This window comes from Lycorma delicatula, chromosome 11, assembly GCF_047948215.1.
Source record: "Lycorma delicatula isolate Av1 chromosome 11, ASM4794821v1, whole genome shotgun sequence".
In the NCBI taxonomy this organism is placed as follows: Eukaryota; Metazoa; Arthropoda; class Insecta; order Hemiptera; family Fulgoridae; genus Lycorma; species Lycorma delicatula.
The window spans coordinates 52,993,688-53,021,460 of record NC_134465.1 but is presented as its reverse complement, the minus strand read 5'-3'; the positions used below and the strand labels follow the sequence as shown (position 1 = coordinate 53,021,460).

At 29.3% G+C, this 27,773-nt stretch overlaps 1 protein-coding gene across 1 annotated transcript; it reads right to left on the bottom strand.

Moving 5' to 3' along the window:
- Positions 1-27,587, bottom strand: LOC142331943 (senecionine N-oxygenase-like). Its single transcript, XM_075377994.1, has 8 exons — positions 27,308-27,587; positions 21,508-21,774; positions 21,025-21,118; positions 16,829-16,941; positions 11,658-11,835; positions 6,206-6,356; positions 4,977-5,140; positions 1-422 (listed from the first exon to the last, which is right to left on the bottom strand). The coding sequence occupies exons 1-8, from the start codon at positions 27,499-27,501 to the stop codon at positions 99-101; spliced, it is 1,485 nt and encodes a 494-aa protein (XP_075234109.1). The 5' UTR covers positions 27,502-27,587; the 3' UTR covers positions 1-98.
- Between the last annotated feature and the right edge of the window lie 186 nt (positions 27,588-27,773).

Genomic DNA, 27,773 nt, shown 5'->3' with positions numbered 1-27,773 from the left:
ATTTTGCATGAATTTGTATGGTGAGTACAGTTGGAGATTTCAAAGTTTTTTTAAATTCACTTAACTCAGATAATTGGTTATTATTTGGCATTATAATTTTATTGTTCATTATTTTTTTTATATACAATAAACTCATTTTCATTAATGATTTTGTAAATGTTATTCCTAAAATTTGTAAAATCTTTAAATATAGTCATAGATGCTGATTCGTGTATTTTAAATAATATATCTGGTATCGGTTCTATCCCGCCTTCATCTGTAATAACTTTAAAATATTCTTTATAATCAGCTTTGTATAATGCATGATAACACTTCTTAGGTAAATTTTCTTTAGATTTCTCTTCTTCAAACTTTTTTAATTCTTGAAGCATGTATTCTTTATTTGGAAATCCATTTATAAGTAGCTTTAAAAAGTAACGTACCTAAAGTAAAAAAAAATTATAACTATATTTCTACAAATTAATAATTTTATAGACCAATAAAAGTTTATAAATGTATTACTCATTCAATCAATTATGCATATATTATTTTAACTTTATTAGAAATATTCCTTTTGTTTGTTAATTAATACTTATTATTTCTTCTTTTACATGAAGTATGTTTCAAAATTAAGAGCTGATGGCTAATTTTGAGTGACTAGCAACAATTAATCATATTCTGCCTGCGCAGCAGCTTCAACCACTTGATTAATTAGCTATCGTCATCTTGTCAACAGCCTGTTGTTGTTTACCTTACCATTGGCAGTGATTAATGATGAGGTGACAATAAAATATCCCATCAATTGTGAAATTCAGAGTGCAATTTGATTTTTCAATAGGAAAGGTCATAAAGCGTCAAACTTAGTCATAATTATTTGAAGTTTAAGGGACTACAGTAATGAGTGAAGAAAGTTAAGGCAGTGTTATTATGAGTTTAATGAATGCCAAACAAATATTTATGCTGTAGAGAAGAGTAGAAGGGCTAGTGCTCAAAAAGAAGGCCTTACTGAACAACTGAATACAAAAGTTTGAAAAAACTTTAAATGTTGATTGATAAATACAAAAATCAAAGTAGCCATATTCATGTGCCTTTTTGGACTACTACAAGAGAGGGAGACAAATTATTTTTCCTCATCAATTTAACCTGGAATTTGTACACCAATGTGAAATTCAAACAACACTATACAGTGGCATCATTCAAGTTTATAGACACTAAAAAAATTCAAGCAAATCCAATCAGCTGAAAATTTAATCGGCTTTCTGCGATGAAAGAGGTGTCCAACTGATGGTCTTTATGAAGCAGAGGGAATAATCACAGTAGTATACTGTGAAAGCTTTCAAAATTAAGTTGAGCAATTCTAAGCCAGCAAAATGGAAAGGCTGCTCTCAACATTGTTCTCATTCATGTTAATGCAAAGCTAACACTGCCAAAAAGATTTTGATCACCACCCTACACAGCCTAGACCCTGCACCTAGTGACTACCTATCTTTTTCCTGAAAAAAACAACAGACTGCTGACAAGATGACTGATACTTAGCTAATGAAGTGGTTGAGATTTGGTTAATGAAATAGAAACTTTTGAAACATACTGTTACAGAAGGATGTAAAATTAGCTTGGTTAATAAAATTATAATTGAAAAGATCTTAAGACAAACAGAAGAAAAAAGAAATTTGTGACAGGATTTTGTAGAGATGAACGTAAAGTTGACAAACCATTATTAAGACATCCAAGTTTAGTTAATTTGATAATAGTTAATTTTGTAGCAGGTAAATATGTTTTAGAACATATATAGATAATTAAGGTTGTAAGGTACAATACTTACAATTACATCAAACCAGTCAACTGATTGATAAAAAAAAAAGTTTAATTTAAATTTATGTGTGTATGTATAAATTTGTCATTTTAAATTATTTGTTCCACACTTTCTTATAGTTTTGCTGCATGTAAAAACTGGGTACAAGATGTAGTTACTTTCTTCTTTGCTCCAAATAATAATATTTACTACTCATAAATTACTTTTATTCTATTCTCAAATAATAGTAGAAGCTGAATGTTTTATAAATCACCTTACTCTTCAATTTCTTTGAAATGTAAATGTGCGACCAGAAAAATAATATTAGTTCTAGTATTAGTACTGGGTGATTCAAAAAGGTCTTCACAACTTTAAAAACATATAAAAATTTATTGAGATAATTTGACTCAAATTCGGTTGAGATCTCATTTTATAGAAAAACACATCAAGTTTGTCACCCAACATTCACTTTGGTTCGATATGGCTTACATTTGTAATAATGCGACATACATCCCACCTGAAGTTAATTTTATTCCAGGCTGTAGCCAACAAGTCAGGCATTACCTCTGCAGCTATGGCATTACATTAATTTGAAGTCTTAGCCCAACAAGATCAGCAGGCAAATGTAGTACATAAACCTGATCTTTAATGAAGTCCCACAAGAAAAAATCTAGTGGGTCAAATCTGGTGAGCAAAGTAGCCATGCAGTCAGACCTTCACAACCAATCCATCAACCTGGCAGTAGTGTCAAGAAAGTCCCAGATTTGTTGGCAGTAGTGAGGTGGTGCCCCATCTTGATAGTAATGGTGTCATCATCGTCTAACTGAGGAAGTAGAGAATTTTACAGATAAATGATATTTACAGTTGCCTCCTGGAAGAATAACAGGCCGTACAGCCTTTGTTTGTTTAGGGTACAAAAAATTGACCTTAGGGCTATCATGAATATGCTGCAAAGTTTCATGAGAGTTTTCACTACTCCATATTTGGCATTTATGGGTATTCACTTTGGCACTGATGTGAAACGTTGACTCCTCACTGAAAATTATATGGTCTAAAAATATATCATTGTCTGCAGTTTTGTCCATCATTTCCACACAAAATTGCAGCCCAGCAATTTTGTCGTCATTTGTAATGTGTTGAACCACAGTTAGTTTGTATGGATTCAAGTGCAATTGACTACATATATGCACCAAACAGTCATTTGTGGAATGCCAGTCTCACATTGAGTTGATTTCTTCAGACACCATGCAAAGCTTTTTCTGAGTTGTTCCACAGCAGCTTCAGGGCGGCATGGGCATCCTGGTGATTTTGTATGTTTAACAGAACGACCTATCTCAACAAAGGTTTGGTCCAAGAGTAAATTACATATCTTCTAGGAGTTTCCCTACCACACTCTCTTCAAAAATTAATTGCAATTGAGCAGTTTGAACTACAATTGCTGACTGCAAATTTTAAAACCAAAACACAGCGAGCATGTTCCACAACAGTAAATGCATTCATTTTTAACAACACTGTAGAAAGCGCTAGTGACCAAATTCAGTACTAATGAACTACATGAGTCAAAAGTTTATATGTTTTGCTATGAAATGATATCTCAACTGAATCTGTAATTTATCTAAATAAATTTTTATATACTTTTAAAGTAGTAAAGACATTTTTGAATCACCTGGGATAGTATAATATATTATATGTAATATAGCAAAATGTAGTTCTCATTTGTCCTTTTTCTTCAGATGTTTTTTATTCCTAAGGATGTCTCCTTGTTAATGTTGATTATAACTATTAAGATTAACAGAAATACAGGATTATAAAAGAATGATGGGGTTTCAGTAGCTCAGATCAAGTCATTAGGGACAGTTTGAGAAATTATATTGGTAACCTGAAAGCCTTCACCCACAAAGTTTACATATAAATATGCATTTTAATCATGACATCATTCTTTCTCATTGCATTATTCTCTCATTGTTGCTGAGGTGTGTTTCTTTGTTCAGTATGTTTCTGTTCAAGCTAAAGCAAGTTTTTTGTGGCATGTTGCTGAAATCAGTAATTCTAGTTTAATGTAGCATATAAGATGCACAATATAACATTGTACAAATAAAAAACAAAAGTTACACGTAAAAACAATATACAATACTAGTTCAAAGAAATAGGAAATTTTTTCAAACAGAAATCATTTGGAAGGCCTCCAGTGTCAGAAGAAAATCTTGAATGAATTAGACAATCTGCGATCAGAAGTCTTAATAAATCAATCGCTCATCTAAACCTCAAGCTATGAATTCCAAAATTCATTCCAAGTGAATGAATTATTTTTAAATTACATAATCTTTACACCTTAATGGGTTAAATAATTCATGAACATGGTGATCTGAAAACCAAAATGTAATTTTTCAGAAAGTGAAAAAAAAAACTTAAAATCAATGCTTGTTGTGGTTTAATGAAAAATAGCATATTTCAGCCTTTTTTCTCAAAAGAATATTAATCAAATTGTTTATCTTGTTATATTAAATGAATATTGCTTTCTTCAGCTGGATTAACTAAAATACGTACATCAAATTTTGATGAACTCATCATCACAAATCTGCTGATTTTGAAGTCAAGCTAAGGTTCAAATCCTACTAAAGGCAGTTACTTTTATCCGGATTTGAATACTAGGTCGTGGATACTGGTTCTTTGGTGGTTGGGTTTCAATTAACCACACATCTCAGGAATGGTCGACCTGAGACTCTACAAGACTATACACTTCATTTATATTCATACATATCATCCTCTGAAGTAATACCTTATGGTGGTTCCGGAGGCTAAACAGAAAAGAGAAGATATGTTACATAACTGAATACAGATTGGTCATTTGCCAAGCAGTGAAAGGTGTGCTAATTGAAATTTATCGATTATGTAACAAAACTACTTGCAGTGGAGATTCTAAGAAATAAAACTGAATGTATTTTCGTTTTTTTTATTTCATGTCTTAAGCCCCACCATTCTTTTATGATGAACCTTGTACTTATATATTGTATTTATAACGCATCGTTATTTAGCATTTAGGATTTTCTGAGAAACTCAGCTGAAATGTAATTCTGATTGTGGAAGTCAACTGAAACTGACTTCCCCAATCTTGATCAACTGACTGGGATTATAACATAAACCAGAAATTCTCATTTGATTCAGTTATTTCATTGTAAGTATATATGTAAAGGTTTATAATTACCTGCATATCGAATAATGGGAATTGTGGAACAAATTTTGGTATTCCAGTGAAACACATTGTTGGATGATAAATGTTTATCATTTGTCTATAAAGTGGACGTACATAATTGTCATTTGTTGTAATCAAACATGATTCATCTAAAAATGGGTAACTGTATCTGTAACCTGCAAAATAAAACTTTAATATTAATAGTTTTCTAAAGATTTTGTAACCATATTTGTTAGTTTTAATAATCATTATTTGCTGCTTAGTTATCAATGACAGCACAAGTACTTTAGTGGTGTTGTGTATAATTAATATATACTGCCAGGAAGCATTTTAATAAATTAATTATACACATTCTGTATAATATGACAACAGGTGAGCTGAGTCTTCCTCAACCATACGTTTTTTGGCTATTGTCAACAACTACCTGTAAAAATATTGGAAAAATCAATTTCAGATCTAAGATGATTATTAGAAAATTTTTATTTCATCATCTATGCACGTTTACAAATTTGTCACCAAAAACAAAAATTTTCCAAATTTCTGTTGTTTCAAAATAATGCATTCACTTTCTATCTATTTCTTTCATTCATCATCAGATTAATACCGTACACGGCACTCAGTTGCCAATAAATCTGGTTGGTATTTAGTTTTGAGAATATAAAAATAAATGTATCATTCCCTGAATTTCAATGGAAACTCCAAGCAGAATTTTTATTTCGATTTATTTGCCCAAAAAGTGTAGAAATTTATGTGGGAAATTTTGAAGAAGCAAGTTTCCATTTACTTGTATTGAACCCCTTTCTTCATAAACTTTCACTAACTTGGCCAAAACAGAGAGTTTCCGAAATTGAGAATCATTACAGTAAATAAGATTTATGGGTTTCTCATCTAAGAATACAGTAATTATCTTTCTGTTTCTTTATAAACATTGAATAAAGATATCCAAGCGTTTTTAAGACTTAAGTTAGTTTTTTAATAGGATATAAAATGTTAAGATTTCATTAATAATTATAAGACTTTATAGTGAAAACACTGATGTTAGATTATGCATAAAATTTAAGACATTTGGAATATGGTTATTTAATAAAACTACCCTATTTTAAATGGAAAAATGATCACTATTAAGGAACTCTTCCCTCCAAAGCTCAGAACAAAGTATTTGTAAGCCAATATCATTATCTCAATTAAAAATATAAAAGTCAAATTTAATATTTTTAATAGAAAATAAAATTTATATTTACCAGTACAGTAGATAATACTATCTACTTCAGTAACTGAGCCATCTTTAAATAGAATATTATTTCCAGTAATCTCTTGAACATCTGGTTTTATTATAATATTATCAGGAAAATTTGTACAATTTACTTTTTTTGAATGATGGCTCCATATAACCTATAAATTCAGTAATTAAAAAATAAAATTTTTATATTAGTTTAAAACCAGCATAGTAATGAAAAACCTTTTATAAGAAATATATACAACAATAACAAGTATTTTAATATACAACATAACTTGAGGTTTGATTTAACAACATACAAACATATGAAAATATTTATTTTTTAATAATAAATCATGAACATTATAATTGTGGCTTTAGGTGAAAAAATTAATTATTTTCTGTATAGATTAATGAATTATTTGTTTTCATCATTATTGTTCTCAAATATAACTATATTGCAGTAAAACTGTAACTGCAGGCTAGTTTTGAATTCAAGTAAAAGTATAATATTACTTCTAACAGGATTTGAATTCCCAGCCTATAAACCTTGATCAGAGATCACAAAATACACAATTATTTATAAAATAATTAAGAAATAGATTTCCTTGGTCCATATTAATAATAATAAATACATGAAATAAATATGTTAAAATAATAAATAAATATAATAACACTGTAGGGTAAATAACAATTAAGAAGGTATTAATGAAAAGTTATTTTGAGTTCATATTACTTGTACAAATTAAATAAAGATGCAGATATTTGTATTTCTTTATTATGTTTAGTAAATATTGTTTTAAAACTTACTTGCAAAGTAGTATTTTCTCTGTAAAAGAAACCATTAAAATTCTATTTTAAATGAATTAATAGAATGATCTTTTTAATTTATTAAAAACAGCAGTAAAAGTACAATAAGATCCCTTTCTTGTATACCAAAGTACCATTTTACTGAGTTACATGAAAACAATTGTATTTGCTCTTTTACTTAAGGTTTTTTTGATATTTCTACTTATAGTCGCATCAATGATTAGTCATTAGCGATTTATTAGTAAAATGTAACTGTATCAGTAAACGTTAGTAGTCCTGAACAAACTCAGGCCAACCATTCCTGACACGTGTGGTTAATTGAAACCCAACCACCAAAGAACACTGGTATCCACAATCTAGTATTGAAATCTGAATAAAAGCAACTCCCTTTATTAGAATTTGAATCTCAGAACTTTTGACTTTGAAATCAGTGGATTTACAAGTTTACCACTAGACCAACCTGGTGAGTTTACATAAGGAGTTTATTATGTAATAAGTGATTTTCTTTTTTTTCTTATTTGGGAAAGATAAAAAATACACACCTGTATATTTTTAAGTATATATTAATATAAAATTTACCTTTATTCTATAAGCAAATTATAATTTCTATAAAATATATGTAGTAGTACATTGGAAATTAATTTTTTTTCACACAATCACAAAAATAAAAACATATTAAAATTATTTTTTTATAATTTGAAAAAATTACAAGTTCCACTCATAGTAATGAACAACAAACTAGTGCATCCTTAACACAAAAAATTGCTACTTTTACCAGTACTGTCAACATAGTTCTAATATACAAAAATGTAAATAATGGTTAACTAAACTTAACGTTGGTAAACTTGATTTAATATTATTAAGTTCTTAATCGTTAAGAATTTTATTTAGTACATAATAATAAATTATCATTATCATATAAGATAAAGATAAAATCATACATAAAATTAAACTTAAATGCATAATTACAGCACTGAAAAAATCCAACAGCAATTATAAAATAACATGAAACAAATTTAAAAAAACTTACACAAAATGATTAATTAAAAGCAATGATATAATACTAGTTATAAAGTACGTGTGTATAAAACAATATGAGGTGAAAAAACATTAAAAAAAGTATGATAGAAGTAAAAAAAACTTTTTAATAGATATAACCAGGTGAACACACTTCATTAATTTTTGTTGGAGTGCTTTGTCATTCAAAAAAGAAATCATTGATGTCATTCAAATAAAACTGAGTAATAATTTTACAGTTAATAAAGGATATTTATATACATATATTTATATGGATGTCCATTTATAAAAATATATTGTCGTGTGTTTGCAGTTCAACGAGGATATTGAGAGGCTAACTAACATATAAATTTCTTATAAATGCAGTTTATTACTCTAAAATTATATAAAAAAGATAACAACAATAATAAAATGTTTTTATTAATAACAATAATAAATATCATCATCATCATCTACTTCAAGCCTTAGCCCTTCCAACCTGTTACAAACTTAAAGTCAATTTTCTTCCCATCTCTTCGTGGGTCATCCAATATTCCTGTATTCCACCGGTCTATACTGCATTATCTTCCTGGGAAAATGATAATTATCCATTCGATCCAAATGTTGTTTCCAATTATTTTTATATTCAATAATTTTGTCATTCAAGTTAAAAATATTCAGCTGTTGTTGCAGTTAGTCATTTCGTACTATATCCCTTCGGGTAACACTGCTGCAAGCCAGTTCCAAGCCCAGGCCCATCTCTCAAGCGGTTGGGGAAATGTGAAGGGGAAGGTGTATTAGCCTCATTAAAAAACCTGGGTCCATCTGCCATGGTGATACCCAGTGATAGGGCCCCTGCCTAGGTGAAAACTGGTCAACGACCTGATTGGCAGAAGAGAAAAATTTACCAACAGCAATAAGAGCAGAATAACCTAGGGGAGAAAAACTTGAAAAATAATCCTGCAAGCTTGAAGGCAGAAAGGTAGGAGCCTTACCATCAAGTTTTCCCTGCGCAGCACTCTTAGTGCGGCCAGGAGAGACTTTAACTATTGGCAAACTTAAAACAATAATAAATATGCGATTATATAACATACAAAATATTACTTCAAATAAAAAAAAAATTGATTTAATGACAATTAAATTATAAATACTAATGCAGTCCAATTTACTAAAAATGTTATAATGACTGATAGAAACTAATATTGCATTAACAATAAGACAACAGAAAAATATAAGAGTCATACAATTCACTATTTGTAAGTATTATTATTACTTTTACTGTACAAAAGACCTACCGTACGCTTTATAAATGAATAGAATACTATCACTTCCACTCAAATAACTCACAAAACAGCTTCTTGTTTCCAACCTGTCCAAAATGAAATCATGACACACTCTTCACTGAACTCAGCCTTGCAAAATTACTGATTCTGTCCACTGGTTCCTGACAGTATTTACACCTCCTGACAGGCAGAACCAGTACCCAACTGTCCTTTTTATTACAATAGTTTTCATTATCCACACCCTTATCTTTTTCTATAAGTTATTTTTCCACTCTGGTAATCTTCCTAGTCAAACAGAAGCTTTTGGAGGTGCCATTATATTATCTACATTACAAAGAACAAATTGTTAAAGGATCCTTCTAGATTCTTTTTACTTGGAAGAATCCTGTTATATTGGCCCCATGACAATATTGTACTGTAATGGGCCAGTTAAACTACTCTCTCTCTCTCTCTCTCTCTCTCTCTCTCTGTGTGTGTGTGTGCGTGTTTGTGTGTGTGATTCTTCAATTACATCAAAAAATAATAAAAACAAAAAAGAAATAAAAACTTAAAAATTTAGAAAACATAAACCCTAACCACAAAAAAATTTGTTGCAACACAACTAGGGTTTATGTTTTCTAAATTTTTAAGTTTTTATTTCTTTTTTGTTTCTGTTATTTGTTGATGGAACTGCAGAATTATATACTGACTGATGATGCGGGATCCAATGAAATTTGACTATTGATAATAGTTTTTTAGGTTTTTCTCTTACTGTGTTTGGTGGTTAAGTTGTTTTTGAGTTCAATTAGTACACTTTACTTACTTTACTATCTTATGGATGCCCCATGTAGATCACTATGTGGAAAAGGTATTAAAAAGAACCCGTCTACTAAGAAGACTGACAGCCGCAGGGTAGGGTGCAAATCAGTTCTCAAGACTGCCTACAAGTCATACATAAGACCTGTACTAGTAAACGGGAGTAAAATGATGGTCACAGCCAGCGCTACCACACTAAACAAGCTCAACCTTGTTCAAAATGCAGCCTTTAAGGTAATCACAGGCGCTGCTACATCCACCCCTATTGCAGGCATAGAGGCACAGTCTCAGATTGAGCCCCTACAATCATACTGAAAAAGGGTAGCATTGAGATTCTGTGTTTGGTGGTTAAGTTATTTTTTGAGTTGGTACAATGGTCAGTATGTTGATAAATTATTTGAATTTTCAGAAAGTTATATATATATATATATTTATACATATATATATATATATTTGAGCGTGTGTGTGTGTGTCACAGATGTAAAAAGAAGAATAGCACTGGCAAATTGAGCTTTTCAGGATAAAAAGAATTTACAGACTGATAATCATATGAGTGTACAAAATAAGGAAACAGTTCACTAAAACTTATGTATGTGAAACATGGACGCTTGGGGAAGCAGAAAGAAGAAGACTGGAAGCAATGGAAATATAAATTTGGAGAAGAACAAGCAGGGTGGATAGGAAAAGTTCTTACCAAAAAAATTCTCTTATACATTCATATTTCATTCTAAGCCTATTGAATGGAAAAACTGTATCATGCATTGCTTATTACAGAAAGAGATTAATCCATTTGTAGATTTTCATAATGTTATAACTGTGATGCATGTACAGAAGCTGAAATAAAAGTGTTGCTAGTCTATAGTTACTTTCTCTTGAAGTAACAATGTTTATTATATCAACACTCTGTGCAGTGAACACATAAAGGTGATAGATACTTGTTAAGCTCCATGTTATCTGCAGTTCAATGAGTTTTATGTGATGATATGTAGCAATATATTCAATTCAATAAAAATTACAACAGGAAACCATTTCATTCATCATTGTCCTTAATAAGCCTGCATGGGATGTTTGTAATTTTTAGGAGTGCTTCTGCCACCTTTTGGAAATAATTTTCCCTGTGTTAGGTCACCAACAACCATCATGATTAAAGTACTTAAAAAGTAATTAATAACATCTTTTATTAGTCATTAAAATTTAGATTGACGACTTTATATGACCATAGATGATTGAAATTTGTGTAAGTTTTTCTATTAGGCTCTAGGTATGCTGAATCTGTTATTCTGTCTTTTTTCCAGCAGTTTATTATTAAAGTTTTGACTGACCCAAGCCCAGAGAGGTGCAGGATTGAGCAAATAAATATCTTATTATACAGACATCAATAAACAAGAAAGCAGTGCTGTTAAAATTTTCACTTTATCAGTGAAAATGAAGCACAAGCGTGGCTGGTTGGAGAATCATCCAAATTTTAACTTGCTTGAACCTAACTCTTAAGTAGTAATAACGAAACTTGAAAGCATCTTAAATGTCCTGACTTTATGAAGTTTACTGATATTTATTTTTAATTAGCATGATAAAAATATAATATATATTTACCTTATATACAACATGAGATAACTCATGAGCTATGTCAACACCAGAAGGACCAGCTCCAATAATCAGAACCCTCTCATTTTTGTATCTTTCTGGTGTTCTGTAATCATGACTATGAATCTGATCCTGTGAGAATGTTTCCATTCCTTTTATTACTGGATAGACTGCATCACTATTATGACTATAGTAGTGTATAAATACAATTCAAATTAATAATTTATAAAAATACTTTTATTTCAGTTTTATTATTATATTTTTTCTAAATAACAAAATTGTGAAAATTTTTAAATACACCAGTAAAAAATATAACTTTACTGCTGAATATGATGGCAAATTTTCATATGATCATAAACTCTTTGGATCTTTCAGTCACAATATATGGACACAGGTAGGTATATAAAAATCTACTACAATTAACTCGGTCATTTATAACTTTTCAAATTATCCTAGACAATTTGAATTTAGTCTTTAGAACCAGACAACACAACCTTCCACTTACACATTTCAAAGATGAATTGCATCAATAAAATATTTACCTCAACTTAACATATACAATAGAACATTATTGACAAAAAAACAATTAATTAAATTAATTTTGCAAAACAAAAAAGAATTAAGCCAAACAACCAAAAAAACCTTAATACCTAAGCACATTAAAAGTCCAATTAAAAAAGGTTGCTAATAAATTCAAATAAGCAAACTAAAAAACAATGATTGCTCATAGCTAAAATTAGTGGGAGTGCTGCTCCAGAAAATGTTTTTCTGGGCCTTTTCAAGGCCATAGTTAAAGTTTTCTGTAAAATAAAAGAATAAAAAAAACATGAATAAAATAGAATAGCTGGAAGCAGGATAATAATCTAATTCTACACTTTATCACATTCAAAAATATGGTACATGGTTTTTAAGCACAACACACACACAGAGTAAAAAAAACTACCTTCCACCAGCACACCAGGGTCAACACTGCAAAAGCAACAGTGCTCTCTCTTTCCTTCTCCCTTGTAGCCTTGCGTGCAGCTTCTTATGCGCACTACAGCCGAACACCACACCACTGGAACTGTGAAGCGCACAGTTCCATACAAAGATTTTTGTATCTTTTTCATAAACTGGAGGATGGCTACTGACATTAAACTTAAGAATTATATATTGTACAAGCATAAAGAAAAAAGGACTCATTATATTAAATGTTATAAATAATATCAAGTGGAAATAAGGGGTGCTGCAGTTCCACATGCCTATACGTGAGCCTGTTAAATTTAAAATAGACTCATTAATAAAGCAAAATACTTATAAGACAAAAACTCAAATAAATTTGATTTAAATGTGATCATAAACCAGATGTTTCTAACCGTATTAAAGTTCTCAATAAATTTTACTAAGTAAGAATAATGCACAGGATATGTGCATCTTACCTCACTCAGCAATATTAATAACATAGTAGCAATTTAATCCACCATTGAATTCTATTTTACAAATCATCACATGATACACATAAATATAAAACAAAAACTGGACTCACTTCCACCACTCAAACACACAAAACATGTAAAATAATAATCTGAATAAACAATCACTACTCAAATCAACTTCCACCAACAACTTCTATGATGAGTGGTAATATCTTAAATTTTCATACAAAAGGTTCTGGATTTGAATCCAGGTCAGGCGTGGTTTTATTTATTCCATATACTCATGCATAAGCTTCAAACTTAAATGATGAATTAATTAATCATCAACCGAAACAAAATCACTCAAGCTATTTTAACAAATTACAAACAACATCCTTCAAACTGAATTCAAAAACCAATGCCACATCTAACAACATAACATTTAGTGCCACTATTGACAATTTCTGAAGAAGCTTGGATTTACCGGCTCAGTCCCAGGTAAAGTTTTTAGAAACTTAACTTCATCTTAAATATAATATTTAATGATCAATTTAAAAACAATTTTATACCTAAATTTAATATAAAATAGTGCTATTATTTAATTTACAAAGTGTCCCAAAGGTCCCACACCATGGAAATTTCACTAATTTTGCTCTGTTTTCTAGTTGCAGGACTGAAAGATGTTGATCACTGAAGAGTGGGTAGAGATTATCCTCCTTTATGGAAGAGAAAGATTCTCTCATAGACAAGTTGCAGATGAATTTAATGTGAGACATCCTCAACGGGACCCAGTGTTGCACACAACGGTTGGCAGATTGCTAGCAAAGTTCAAGGCTACAGGTAGGATTGCCGATGCTAAAAGATCTGGACATCCGAGCACTTCAGAAGAGGTAGTGGAAGGAGTTTTGGCAAAGGGATCTGCAACTCCAAAAAAATCAATTCGCCAAACAAGCTTGGAAGTGGGTGTTTCTCAACCAACAGTATGGAGGATCTTGCAAGAAATACAAGTATCATCCATGCAAGCTACAAGTGTTACACCAATTGTCAGAAGACAATCCTGATTGCCATATGGAATGTGCAATTCGGTTTTGACCCAGCTGGAGGGGACCCAGAGTTTTTGTCTAACGTTATGTTCTCTGACGAAGCCAACTTTTATGAAAATGGTGAGATAAATTGACATAACTTATGATATTGATCTAACAGTAACCCTAACTGTTTTATCAACAGTAAGAAGCAAGGAGCTGATCACATCATGGTTTGGTGTGGTTTGATGAAAGACTGGATCATTGGCCTCTACTTCTGTATGCAACAGTTAGCAGTGAAACTTACTTGGCAATATTAGGAAATGAATTACTGCCTGATTTGGATTTGCTAGGTTCTAGAAAACTAGAATGGTTCATGCAGGACAGTGCACCCCCGCATTATGGTGCACAAGTTCATGATTAGCTAGATGAATGCTTCTCCCAGTGGGGCGGTTTTAGAGGATTAGTGGAATGGGCTGCATGATCCCTGGATTTAAATCCAGTGGGTAGTGTCATGCAGGACTATGTAAAATCCCAAGTTAACATAGTTGTGATGCGAGAGTGCATCACAATTGTTGCCAATCTGTAACGCCTGATGTGATGATCAACATTCTACAGAACATGGAAGACCATTTTCAATTATGTTTCGACTTATATGAAAACCATATTGAAGAGATACTGTATATATCCCTACGATGTGGGACTTTTGGGACACTTTGTTTATGAGGAAAGCAACTAATCAATGAAATAAACCAACAATATGAAAATAAAAATTCATATCTATAAAAACATTTTTCACTGATTTTTGTTATCCCATTTTTTGTACAAAAATGTTATGGGAAATTTAGCCTCACATACAGAATATTTTAGGAAATTTCAACCATATTTTATTATCAGAAATACTTTGTTTTCAACCTATGGCTACTGAAAGATTTTGTCCACATTTCTGCTCCAAAGGTCAAATAATATTACACTAATACTTGAATAAAATAAATAAGATTATATTAGGACAAATAATTTTAAAAAATGAGTGGTTTTATAACTCACATGAAAAAATAGGTCACTATTATTCTTTCATAGTTTCTAATAAAAATGTTTTCAAACCTAAAAAAATTGTAGTCAAAAGGCACACTTTTTTAGCTGCAAATAAATCTACTTTGTGTTATTGCCAATAGCCAAATAAAACATTAAGATAAGATTTGTGGAGAATTTAATAGTGAGCAAATTTACATAATCATAGTCGATAACATATTTAAAAAATTTATTTTTATTGAAAACCAAACAAAAAGATGTTTAAAACTCAAATCATTTTCATATATATATATACATATATATAATTACATGAAACATTAAAAATATTTTAGTGCCTTACTTCTACATTTTTTTTTTTTTTTTTTTTTTTTTTTTTAATAAATGTAATTTTATTTCTTAGTACAAGCACTTTTTTCTTTCTTATATTGCTTGTTTGAGATTTCTCCATCATCAAATTTTTTTAAAAGGTTTCATGTATATTTCATTCAACCACAAAAACGAATACTAAACACATTTTTCTCAGTAATACATAGAAGAAAAAAGTACCTTGCAATAAATAATAAAATTAATTTTAAAAATATACACATATTTTTTTGTGTGAAGCAGCATCAATGCTATGATCATTACCCACTAACAAATCCCAACAGCATGCCATAAAATTGCAATCAACATTGTTTAACAATAGTGATCTTCAGGAACTGACTTCTACCTAACTTTGTATTGCTTAATTTTGAAAATGGAATTCCCAGAGATAATACTAGCTTTTGTGAGTCAATTACATTATTTGCAATGCATTTAACAGGGCTGTTTATTATAATTATTTAAAATTACAAAACATCTATTTCCTTTTCTTAAGAAAAACAATCTGGCAGTGAAATACTACATTTTAATAGGGAATTTATAAATAAGCAAGAAATCAGAGGTTGATTTCAAACATTTTGCCTGTTCAAGGTCTAAAAGGTTGTAATCCTTTGAGTAGTTGAGTAACTGTAATCCCTAATGAAAAAATAAAAAAAAATAAACGGAAAAATAACACTGAAATATTTGCAGACATAATAAATCTGGGCAGTTGAAATGGTATAAGAACAAATGGAGGAATGAAACAGACAATTAAAGAAGCATGATTTGATTATTAGTTAAGAAAAATGGGAAGTGTTGTTGATTGAAAAGGATAGGACTAGATGAAATACAATTCTGGATAGGTTCACTAAAACTATCCAGAATGAACAAGTAAAAAATTAACTGATAGGTTATAACAAGGAAGCCATTAAGCATTTATTATTGGACAAAAGTATTACTTGGAAGGAATAAATGTTGAAAACGAACAAGACATAGTATGTTCAGAAATAGGAAACGCATTATAAAAGGGCAGGAGAAAAATTCAGGCTGATGAAATGGGAAATTTCTATAAAGTATAGTGAATTGAACAAAATGCAATAAAAACAAAACATGGAAACTAGAAGTAAAGGGTGAAAGAAAGAACTGGAAAAAATATAGTGAAAAGAATCAGTTACATCAAGAGTATAGAAGAGAAGAGACTTCCAAGGTAGATGGAACTGCTAAAGAGAAAAATGGAAGGACAATTTTAAGAAAAAGATGTGGGAGGAAGTGGTGAGAGGATAACTATAAAGGGAAAGAGATAAGTTGACTGAATTTTTCACTGTCTGAACCCAATAAACTGAAACAAGGGCCAACTCTATAATTATGATGATGTTAAAACATTTATACATACCCACTACTAATTATTACAGCATCAAATTCATAACTTTTATCCTCATTTTTTAACAAATCTTTAACAATAACTTTCCACTTTTCACCATCTTTTGATACTTTTTTAACATGATGATTCAACTGAAAAAAATGGCATTTAAATAAAATTTTTCAGAAAGAAAAAGCAAACAATGATAAATATAAATAATTTTTTTAATGTAAACATTATTGTCTGAAAAACATTCATATTTATTTATCCAATGCCAATAAAAATAAAATTATGAAAAGCATTAATAAAATTTAAAGGAAAAGCTTTAAACGATTAGGGGTGGATCCAGGGGGACCATGCCCCCTCCCAAAGGCTTGAAGGTCTTGCATTTTGGAAACCCACTTGAAAAGAATTGAAATATTTTACCAATACTGTTTGTCAAAATAACCGTTGTAAGTTGTAACTCTGTAATTAAAGTGAATATATCTTTTTTCTTAATAGATAATTAAGAGAGGCTGACATCACTTGCTCTAATGCATATTCATAACGACATGCAAATTGATGATAGATCGTATTATCAATCAGTATCCTATGATGTGTAATCATCGAGATAAGTGTAATTTGTAAATCAATTATTGTATTATTATTATTGTATGAAGTAAAATGTGTAAAACTTTGGATTGTAATGGATTAATTATAAATATTGAAATGAATAAACAAATAAAAATTAACTTAATTTAAATCTTCATCTTATTATTTTTTATCCCATCTTACATTATTAAACAATTTTTATTGTTTACACGGCAGTTTTGATTAATTAGGGCTATACAGACCGAGCTTAAATTTAATTTAGCTTCTGGAGTCCCTGTGAGGGTCACTTCGAATAACTTGCAGCTTAATTTTTTATAAATCAAAATAAAATTGAAGAAATTAAGCAATAAATTTCTTCAGTTTTAGTTTTTTTTTTGGCAAATTCATCCTTTTTGCCTCTTTTACAGAAATACTAATGATGATTAAATGATTTTCACATTTAAAAATAGTTTAGAATATAGTATGTATCCAGTAAAAGTGTATGAAATAAAAACATTCATGCATAACTACTTATACAACCTAATTAGAAAGGAGTAGAAAAATATGACCCCTTGTGCCCAATGGCTTACCCCAAATTCAGTTATTGGATCTGCCTCTGTAAAGACAGAAGTAATATAGCAAAACTATAAAGCAAATATGTTTAAATTACTTTGTATTGTGCATGTAAATAAGAGTTATAAAGGGACATAGACTAACGAAGAAATTTTGAAAGCTAAACAGGTGTTAAAATCCATTCTCAGAAAATAAAATTACATCAGAAACAATTGTTAAAAAAATATGACACTGTTATATGATGAGAATGTAAATGGCTCCCTGGAAAAAATTAAGTAACATAAAATAAATTAAAATTCAGATAAATATATAAACATTGAAAAACAAATACATAAAATATTTAGTTAAAATATGAATTTTTATCTTTGCTACCATTAATTTCACATTCTACTTGGCCATTATTTTCACAATTGCAGGTTTTGACAAAATAATTGATCCTATAATTATACTAAAGAATAATATTCACTAATCAGCATTCTAAAGTATGATTTAATTTTTTTTTTAATATTTCAAAGAAATCTAAACTTTCATATTATCTTTTTCTAGCTATTATGTCACTCCATCACTAATGTAATGATACTTATTTGTAAAACCTAAGGTCTTAAAAAACTCTTTAGTATGTGAATTAAAATACTTAATCTGTTTTTCTTTTTTTCTTTAGTACAGCGTTTATCTTTAATTTAGTTTAATTGTAAATTTTATAATTCCAAATCTACATCTAGTCTGCAAAAATTAATATTTAACACAATCACACAACTAACGAGTTCACCTTTGTCATTTTTCTTGTTGTTTTTTATATTTTTTTTTAATTCTGATTTTAGTGTACAAACTATCCAGTATGCTTCTTTGAAGTAAGAGAGAAAAACTACAATAAATAATAAAATTATTAAAAAAATAACAGGATGACTTTTTCTTGCCAACAATTTATTTATAATAAATTAAACATTACATTTCTTGATTTATTAATTATCAGTAATGTAAATTAATACTTAATATACAAATATAGCATATATGATACATGCAGTCTCTTTTTAACAGGATATTCCTTACCCTAAACACAGTACACTAATTTTTTTTTCTTAGGCGCTTTAAATTTCATTTTTTACTTTTTCTCAAGAATAAAATCAACTGTATTTTTCTAAAATTAAGAATAATCTACTCATTTTACCAGATTATAGTTAAATAAACCTCTACATATTACACTTAAAAGTAAAATATAATTTTTCTTCTGTAAAGTAAAAATGTTTTTATTTCTTGTTCTGTTTTCCTCATCTCAAAATTTAAAGTAGTCTTTATGTTTTTTCTTCCCTATATATTTTTTTAAATTTCATTCTTTTAAAAATGGATAAATTCCATATAAACAAAAAAAAAAGAAAAGAAATTAGTTAATAGTATTTGCAAATTAAAGGGTTTTCTAATGCCAAGAATGTAATAAATAATTTAGTATACCTCTATTTTATGGGCTAATAAAAGTATTTTTACTTTCCCGTCTAGATAGCGCTAAACCAGAGCTATAACTCTAGTACAGAAAGTATTGTAATCGGTCCAATTTGAGTATACACAGTTTTCACTGGATCTTGACGTTTTGACACCTAAGGAACCCAAAAAACTGGATGGAAATTTTCCAAATATTCATATGTTTGTGTGTGTGAGTTCAGTTTTATACTCTAAATCACCTTATATCTCCAGAATTGCTGGACTTATTTTGACTTGGCCAAATTACTTCTATATGTAGGCATCGATACCATTAAATTTTCAACTTAAAAAGTCAAAGGGGTGAGGCTGTAGAGCAAGGTCACTCTCAGAATCTTAAGATTTCGACAAATTATGGTCTTATTTTCTTAGGCACATTTGTTAACAATTAAAAAATAATAATATTTGCAAAAAAACTAGCAAAAATTACACCCCACCCCAAAATATGCTCTAAACTAGTGGCTAAGTGCATTTACATGTCAGTAGTACCCCCTGTCACCACAAGAAGCACTAGTGTATTACTGACATGCTAAATTAAGTTGTGTGTGTATGTGTGAGTAAGCTGCATGATGGGAAAATTCTACAACTGTATTGTCAGCTTTTATTATTGTTTCTTATTAAATATATATGTCTATCAAAATTTGAGTTTAAAAACTCTTTAAGAATTTTAATTTTTGGGGCAATGAATAAATTTATATATAATATGTAGTCTCAGTTTTTTCTTGTCTTTCCATTTTTTGAGTCATAGCTGAATAGGTAAATTTTAATTTTTTTTCACAGTATTTTATATTTCCGCTAGGATTATCATAACTGATTTGAGTGTTATTTTCTGCCCATCCTAGCAGTGTCACTCTAACATTCATAGTTAAACATTCAGAGCATCTCCATTCCAAAACTACTTTTAGCAATGAATCTTTCTAAATTAGGTTCATTAAATAAATAGTAATATTAAGTTCCTCCTAATCCCCATCTAAACCAGAAGAACTGTCATGGAATCCAAAGCAGGAAAGGTCATGACAACTCAACTCAGGAAGAATCCATACGATCCCAAATCAGGAAGAATCAGTGCTAAAAGTAGTTTTGAGAATGGAGGTACTTCGAAATGCATCACTTACAAATGTTAAAATGACAATGCTAGGAAGGGCAACAGAAAATAACGCGTAAATCAAATTTCTCAATTTAAAAAAAATAAAAAACTTTTTCTCATGGTGGATTAAGAACACAATACTTTCAGAAAAATTGTACTTTTTATATAATACTCTCTTATTTTATAGCTGAAACTAAAGACAGTTGTACAAAGTGAAAATGAGATGAAAAGGTATAGTTATAGTTTAAAATAATTAATAGTTATTTACAGATACTAGTAGTCTAGTATTTTCAGATACTAGAAGGAACCAGCATAGCTATGTGGTACCATGAATTCCCATGGAAGTGTTTCAAAGTCCCATGCAAACCCTCAGCATTTGCTTCCAGGAATACATACGTTCAAATGGCCATCATATTATAGACGTTGTTTTTAAAAACTGAAATTGTTCTTTTGAAATATTCTGTGTTAATGGCATGTAATTTACTTTTTGTTTTCAACAATAAAACTTGTAAATTCATTTTTTTACTTTTGTGAGAGTTACTTCAAAATGTCCCATTTCCTTGTGCCACTCTGTATTTACTTTTGCCATGTTCTTTATTTTAGCATAATTTACAGCAAAACTTGAAATAATTCAAATTTTTTATTTAAAATTAAAAATGTTTTTATTAACAATGTCAACTGAGTTTTTATAACTGTGTATACTTAAAATAATAATTGTAAAAACATGGAATGGCAAAAACTATTGAAAATGTGGTGTAAAAGAAAAGCAATTTCGATTTAAGATGTTTAGGCCTGAGACTTTTGTTGACCTGAGTTTTAAGAGGCTGTCTATAAACTAACAATGTTAACAATTTTTAATGTGTCTGATTACTAACATTTAGAAAAAAACTTGTCAAAATGATTTATTAGAACTACAATTTAAAGTATCTGTTATCAATTTAAAGTATTATTTAATATAATTTAATTTAAAGTATCTGTAATTTAAATTATCTGCTAAACTGTAAATGACTAATGAATTTTAAATGTAAATTTTGTATTACTACAGTTAACAAGTATAACACAACTGTTCCAAATAATCTTCCTAGCATAAAAGGTAATCAGGCTCTGTAATTGCAGTAAAGTTATTAATATTTTTACCTTTATATATTTTCGAAGATTGTATTTATCTGCATAAGCATTTAAATATTCAAAAACTAATTCTCTATGGATGTATGATTCTTCAAACTTTTTAAAATGAAATCCTGGAAATTCCATTGCTTCTTTTGGAAGGTTTGTCCTAGAAAAACCCAAATAACCATTAAAAAACCTTTATTCTCTCTCAGTCACAAAATTTCTTTTCAACCTTTCCACTGATTATACTTCGATCTTTCTTTGTATATTCATGTCAGAAATGAATAATCTTTACCTCAAAAGATTTAGATTTCAAATAAGATCCAATATCTTTAAAACTCAATTTTAAAGTACAATTTTCTTTAAATATTCTGAGAAACAAAATATTTGTTTATTTTATAAACAAACATCTATATGTAGTCTGGTTGATGAAATAAAATTTTAAGTGCTTGAATGTTTGATAGAAAATAAACATAAAATATTTCAGAGAACTGATTACATTTTAATATTATTTTAAAAGCACCTTTTAGCTGTCAAATAGTTTTATATTTTTTGAAAATACATATAAAAAAGTTTTTTTTTAAATAAATCTTTAAATCATTAGTTCTGAGTTACCTTAGAGTGAAGATGTAACTGAATAACATTTTGTTGTTCACAAAAAACATTAAAAAAATTTAAAATACGTGAAATTGTTAAATAATAACTTTGTAAAAATTATTAATTAGATTCAAATATAAAAATAATATCACAAATATTTTATGAACAAGATAATTTATTTAAATCAGTACTATATGAAAAGAAATTTGAAAATGTTATATTGAATATATGCATTTTACATTCATTCTGAGTTGTGAACTTGAAAAAATTTGACTTTTCTTAATGTGTATGATCAGATATCTATTTTCTCTTTTTTTTATTAAATATTTTCATCACTGCATTAACAATAAAGTTTTAAATTAAGACACAAAAATTAAAAATATCATTTATTTATTTATTTTTTTTTTAATTATTACTATTCAAACATGGACTCAACGATAAGTACAGTAATAATAATGATGTAGTTATATACAATTTATGCCTTTAAATTTTATGGTTATAAATTATGTAAAACAGTTATTTTGCATAGCACAACAATTTCTAAACTGAGAAACATTACTGCATCCTTTAAAAATAATTACTCATCAAACTACAGTAAAATTTACTCAGTTTGCTCAAACAATGCTCATAATAAATTTTGTCATCTTTGGAGAATTTATTATATAATAGATACCACATCAAAGAAGGTTGAAGAAAACTTGACATAAAAAGTCTGTCTTAAAATTGGCACTTGTTAACGTACCAGATATTCTATGACAGGCTTACTAATAAAGGTGAGGATTGAAGTGGTTTCTAATTCCCTTTTTAACTGAATCAAGCATACTGTTAAACATCAATATGTCAAGCCCTCTGAAATGCAGGAGAAATTTCATCCCACAAATAACAATTCACTTTTTTCTATGTTTAGTTCTTCTTGCCTTTCTTAGCTTCATTCTTTTATCTCTTGTTGATGTGTTTCGGAACCACTCCATTGTCAAAACTGATTGTACTGATGCTACAAGTACAATAAGTTTGTACTAAACATAGAAACTATAGTGATCTTAGCAGAAATGATAATAGTAAATATTATCTTTTAACAACAACAATTTTAACAATTCACTTTGTTCATCATAGGGAGTGCTATATTCTGATCATTATTCTCATAGACAGCAATTTGAATTTGTGTCTCTTATAAATCAGATACAATAATTTCATTAACTAGTAATATAAAGTAACAAGTTAATGCAGTGGTTTCCAAACTTTTCCGAGTCGCAGCGCCCTTTTTCAATTAAACTTTTTCCATGGTGCCTTACCCTAAGTAAAAGTATGACTACTCATAAGTAAAAGATAATAATAAATAACACTCGAGTATCTTCATTATTTTTTTTTACTTTAACATTAAATTAATAATTATAAATGTCTTGCTTCAATTAATTATGAAGCTTTTACAATATTTTGTGGCGCCCCTGTGAAAAGGCCATAGCACACAATTTGGGAATCACTGAGTTAATGTATTGCTTTTACTGAATAATGGTACACTAATCCTTAAAAAATGATAAAAAAGATCATCTGAAAACTTTAAATCCATAACACTTATCTCAACATTTTTTAAATTTATTAAGAAGTTGCTTTTAAGTAGAATATGCTTTAAAATGATTAAATATTTTAACGACTTACTTTCAGAATATTACAGTTTTTCTTCCACAGGACAGAAGATCCATTGAAGAAGATGGAACTGTTAATTAGTTCTCAAAAGTTCTATGGAAGGAAAGGTTCCAATATTCTAAAAGTGAGTTAAGAATTTAATAATTTTTAACTGTTGTCACATTTTATGCTGTTTAATGAAAGCATACTCATTTTTGGATAACAATAAATCACTTAATCCTTTCCAAAATGGATTCAGAATACAGAAATAGGTAATAACTGTTACAATACCTTGATATAAAGCATTATCTAAGTATTTGACCATGAAAACTGTCAATGCAAATCTGGGAAGCAAATTTTTAAAGAATATAGATACCGATATGGTTTGGGTAGATTAAATTTAGTTCTGTTCGATAATGCTTTAAAATAACTACAGTAAATAATTTTAAATTACAGAATAGTATTGTTTAATAATGAGATGTATATTTTCTATTTAGCAAGTAAATTTTTCAACTGCTTTAAAATGAATTCTATCCTTTTATACTTAGCCTGCAGACGCAGACATACAAGTTCATATCTTATCTATTTTATACTGTTTTTATATCCATATATAATGTTCTTAAATTGTTATGTTCTGTGAAAAGTTTGATATTAATTTTTTATTGCATTTAAATGTTTGTTAATTTACTTATTAACATATAAATTTTGTTGTGTAAAAACGTATCACTTACTCTATTCAGTAGTTACTTTTAATTTTGATATTGGTAAATGCAGAAAGGAGACTATACTTAAATTATTTTAAAGTTTATATAAATCAGATGGGTTTAAACTCAGTTTTTCCAACTACTAGTAACAAAATGGTCAAAAAATCAAGTTAAACAATTTTTTTTATATTACGAGAGGTTATCTCTGAAGTAAAGACCGTTTCATTGTAAAAATATTTATTTTGAAAACTTTATAAATAATTTTTTATTTCTCTTAAACTACATACTTATACTATGTCTCTATATTAAGACATTTATGGTAGAAATACACCAGCTTAAAAACCCTCGTCTTATTCTTCTGCCGCCAGTCCATTTAGCCATTGATTAACACCATTTTTAAGTTCATCGTCACCCGTGAATTGCTTACGTTCAAAAATTCTTTCAATTTCCCAAACAAATGGTAATCAGAAGGAGCTAAGTCCGGACTACACGGTGGGTGAACTTAAATTTCCCGTTCGAATGTTCTCAGTAAATCACGTGTCGGTCGGACCCGCAACACATGGACGTGCATTATCGTGCAGCAGGACGATGCCGTCGGTCAGCTGCCCACGTCGGCGATTTTGAATGGCGCGCCGTAACTTACGTAGAGTTTCGCAGTAGACTTCTGCATTTATAGTCGTTTCACGTGGCGTAAAATCGATCAGCAGTATGTCAAACCGACCCCAAAAGACCGTCCAAATGGCTGTGGCTTGACCTTTGTCGGTCTGGTTGATGATTGAAGATGACGCCATTCACTTGACTGCCGTTTTCTCTCTGGTGAGTAATACGAAATCTATGTTTCATCGCCGGTAAGAATTGAATTAAGGAAGTTATCATCTTTTTCTGAGTAGCGCATCAAAAATTTCAAAGCAGATCCCATGCGAATTTTTTTGTGACGTTCCGTTAAGACGTTCGGCACCCAACTTGCACAAGCCTTTCTGAAGCCAAAATAGTCACGAACAATGCGACCAATAATAGCTTTTGAAACATCATGAAAATGAAGAGCCAAGTCGGAAATCATTGAGCGACGATCTTTTCTAATTTTATCGTCGACGCGTTTCAACAAGTCGTCGGTGATTATCGAGGGCCTCCCTGAACGTTCTTCATCATGCACATTAATTCTGTTATTTATAAACCTTTCACGCTATTTTCAAACGTTTCTTTCATTCATTACATTATCACCGTACGCAGCAACCAACTGCCTATGAATTTCAGCCGGCTTAACGTTTTTACGGTTTAAAAAACGTATGTCTCCACGTATTTCACAGTCGGCAGCAACATCTATTCTCCTATTCATTTTATAACGTAATAACTCACACGTAATCAAAGTTACTACAACGCGACAAATTACAGACAACAATGCATTGTGTACATTACTAGTGTGGCCATGAACGACAGGTTCCCCAACCTTAAAGAGAGAAATTTTCTAGCGGTCTTTACTTTAGATATCCCTAGTATTATTACAAGTTTAATACACATCTACAGTGTTCAAACTGTTGTCCTTCTGCCCTTATGCATTCACAACATTGTAAAAAACTTAATTACATATTTTATTCAGTAAAATAATTCCTAATTTATAAAATTCAACAAAATTTTCAATGAAAAACTTAGGCAGTATAGGTCGTTTGATGATCCACATCTTTGATGATTCTTCCAGAACCAAAAATCACAAGATATCAAATCTTTTGAATGGCTCTTCAATTGTTCCTCATTGTACTCTCCATTTAGGAAAAGTTGACTGAGGCAGTGAGGTAGTACCCCATCTTGCTGCCAAGTTTAAGAAGAGTCAGCGTCAAACACAAAGTTGTTTAATATTTCATGATATGAATTACCTGTTACACGTCTACTGATAAATAAGTTCCAACATTCCTTTTTTTATACAACAAATAGTACAATACAACTCCAAGGAATTAAGTCTGAAGCATGTTTCTTCATCCGACTGTATCACTGAGCTAAAAAAATTGAGGATTACTTCACAGTGAATAATAATAAATGCTTATTAAAATCATCTTCAGACAACACATGAACTAATCTTTATCAATAATACTTAAACTTCAATTGTTCTTCATTGTTCAAATTTGTTCTCGATATTTACAGCCTAATGGAAACCTTTTTGGTGAATGTCTGAGTCTGTTTAATAGTAACTCTGCAAGAAGATGCTTGTTTTTTTTTTTTGAATTGCAATTAGTTATAGACCTATGTGATCATGGAGCAAGACCCAAATATATATATATATTTTTTCAAATTATATGTACGGCTTATGCAAATGTTGATGGTTCGGTGTAGGAGAACCATGGGATGAATTTTCATGACTGTAGCAGTATTGTTATTTCTCTACTGTAACAAAGCAAAAACTAATTCTTCTTTTGTTTATTTAAATTTTAAATTCTCAAAGCAGATTACATTTCAGCGCTAAATATATATTTCTAAATTTTTTCTGAAAAATTTATTTATATTTTAATGTAAAGCTTATTAGTTAATAAACAGTAATACAAGAAAATTACTTTGAAATCTATACTATTTACAAGAAATAAAATATTTGTTTGTAATTGAATTATAATTAGTAATTATAATGTGATCTGTAGTGTTTATTTGTGCTTAAAACCTGCGCTAAAAAAAAAAAAAATCTAGTTAAAATTAAAATTTTATCATGATCCTTTTATTTTATTTGTTATAAATATGATTTAAGTATTTAAAAGATTACAACTAATTAATAAAAGAAATAATTTGACTTACATAAGATTTTTATACATGCTTGAATGTACAGGAATACCAAACTGGTCTTTACCAACACATTCAGTATACACCCATGTACCACCGATTAAACCCTGTTGCTCAAAAAGTGTACAAGAAAAATTATTTTCTTTTTCTGTAATATAACGCACTGCACATAATCCACTTCCTCCAGCACCAATCACTCCTATATGCATGTTTATATTTTTAGAGAAATTAGAAAAATATAAATTTCAATGCAAAAAAAATACTAAAATAAAATTTACAAATTTAGATTGTTCAATAAAAGGCGCAAAAAGTAGTCAAAAAAGATAATTTTGAATAAACATTGAATATGTACAAGAATATATATATAAATTTTGTATGTAATTATAGCAATATAAATAAGTCTAGATAAGTTTTAATCAGACAGACAGAGATATTTTTTATCAAATGTATTAAAATAAAATTTAGATTTGTCATAAATTTT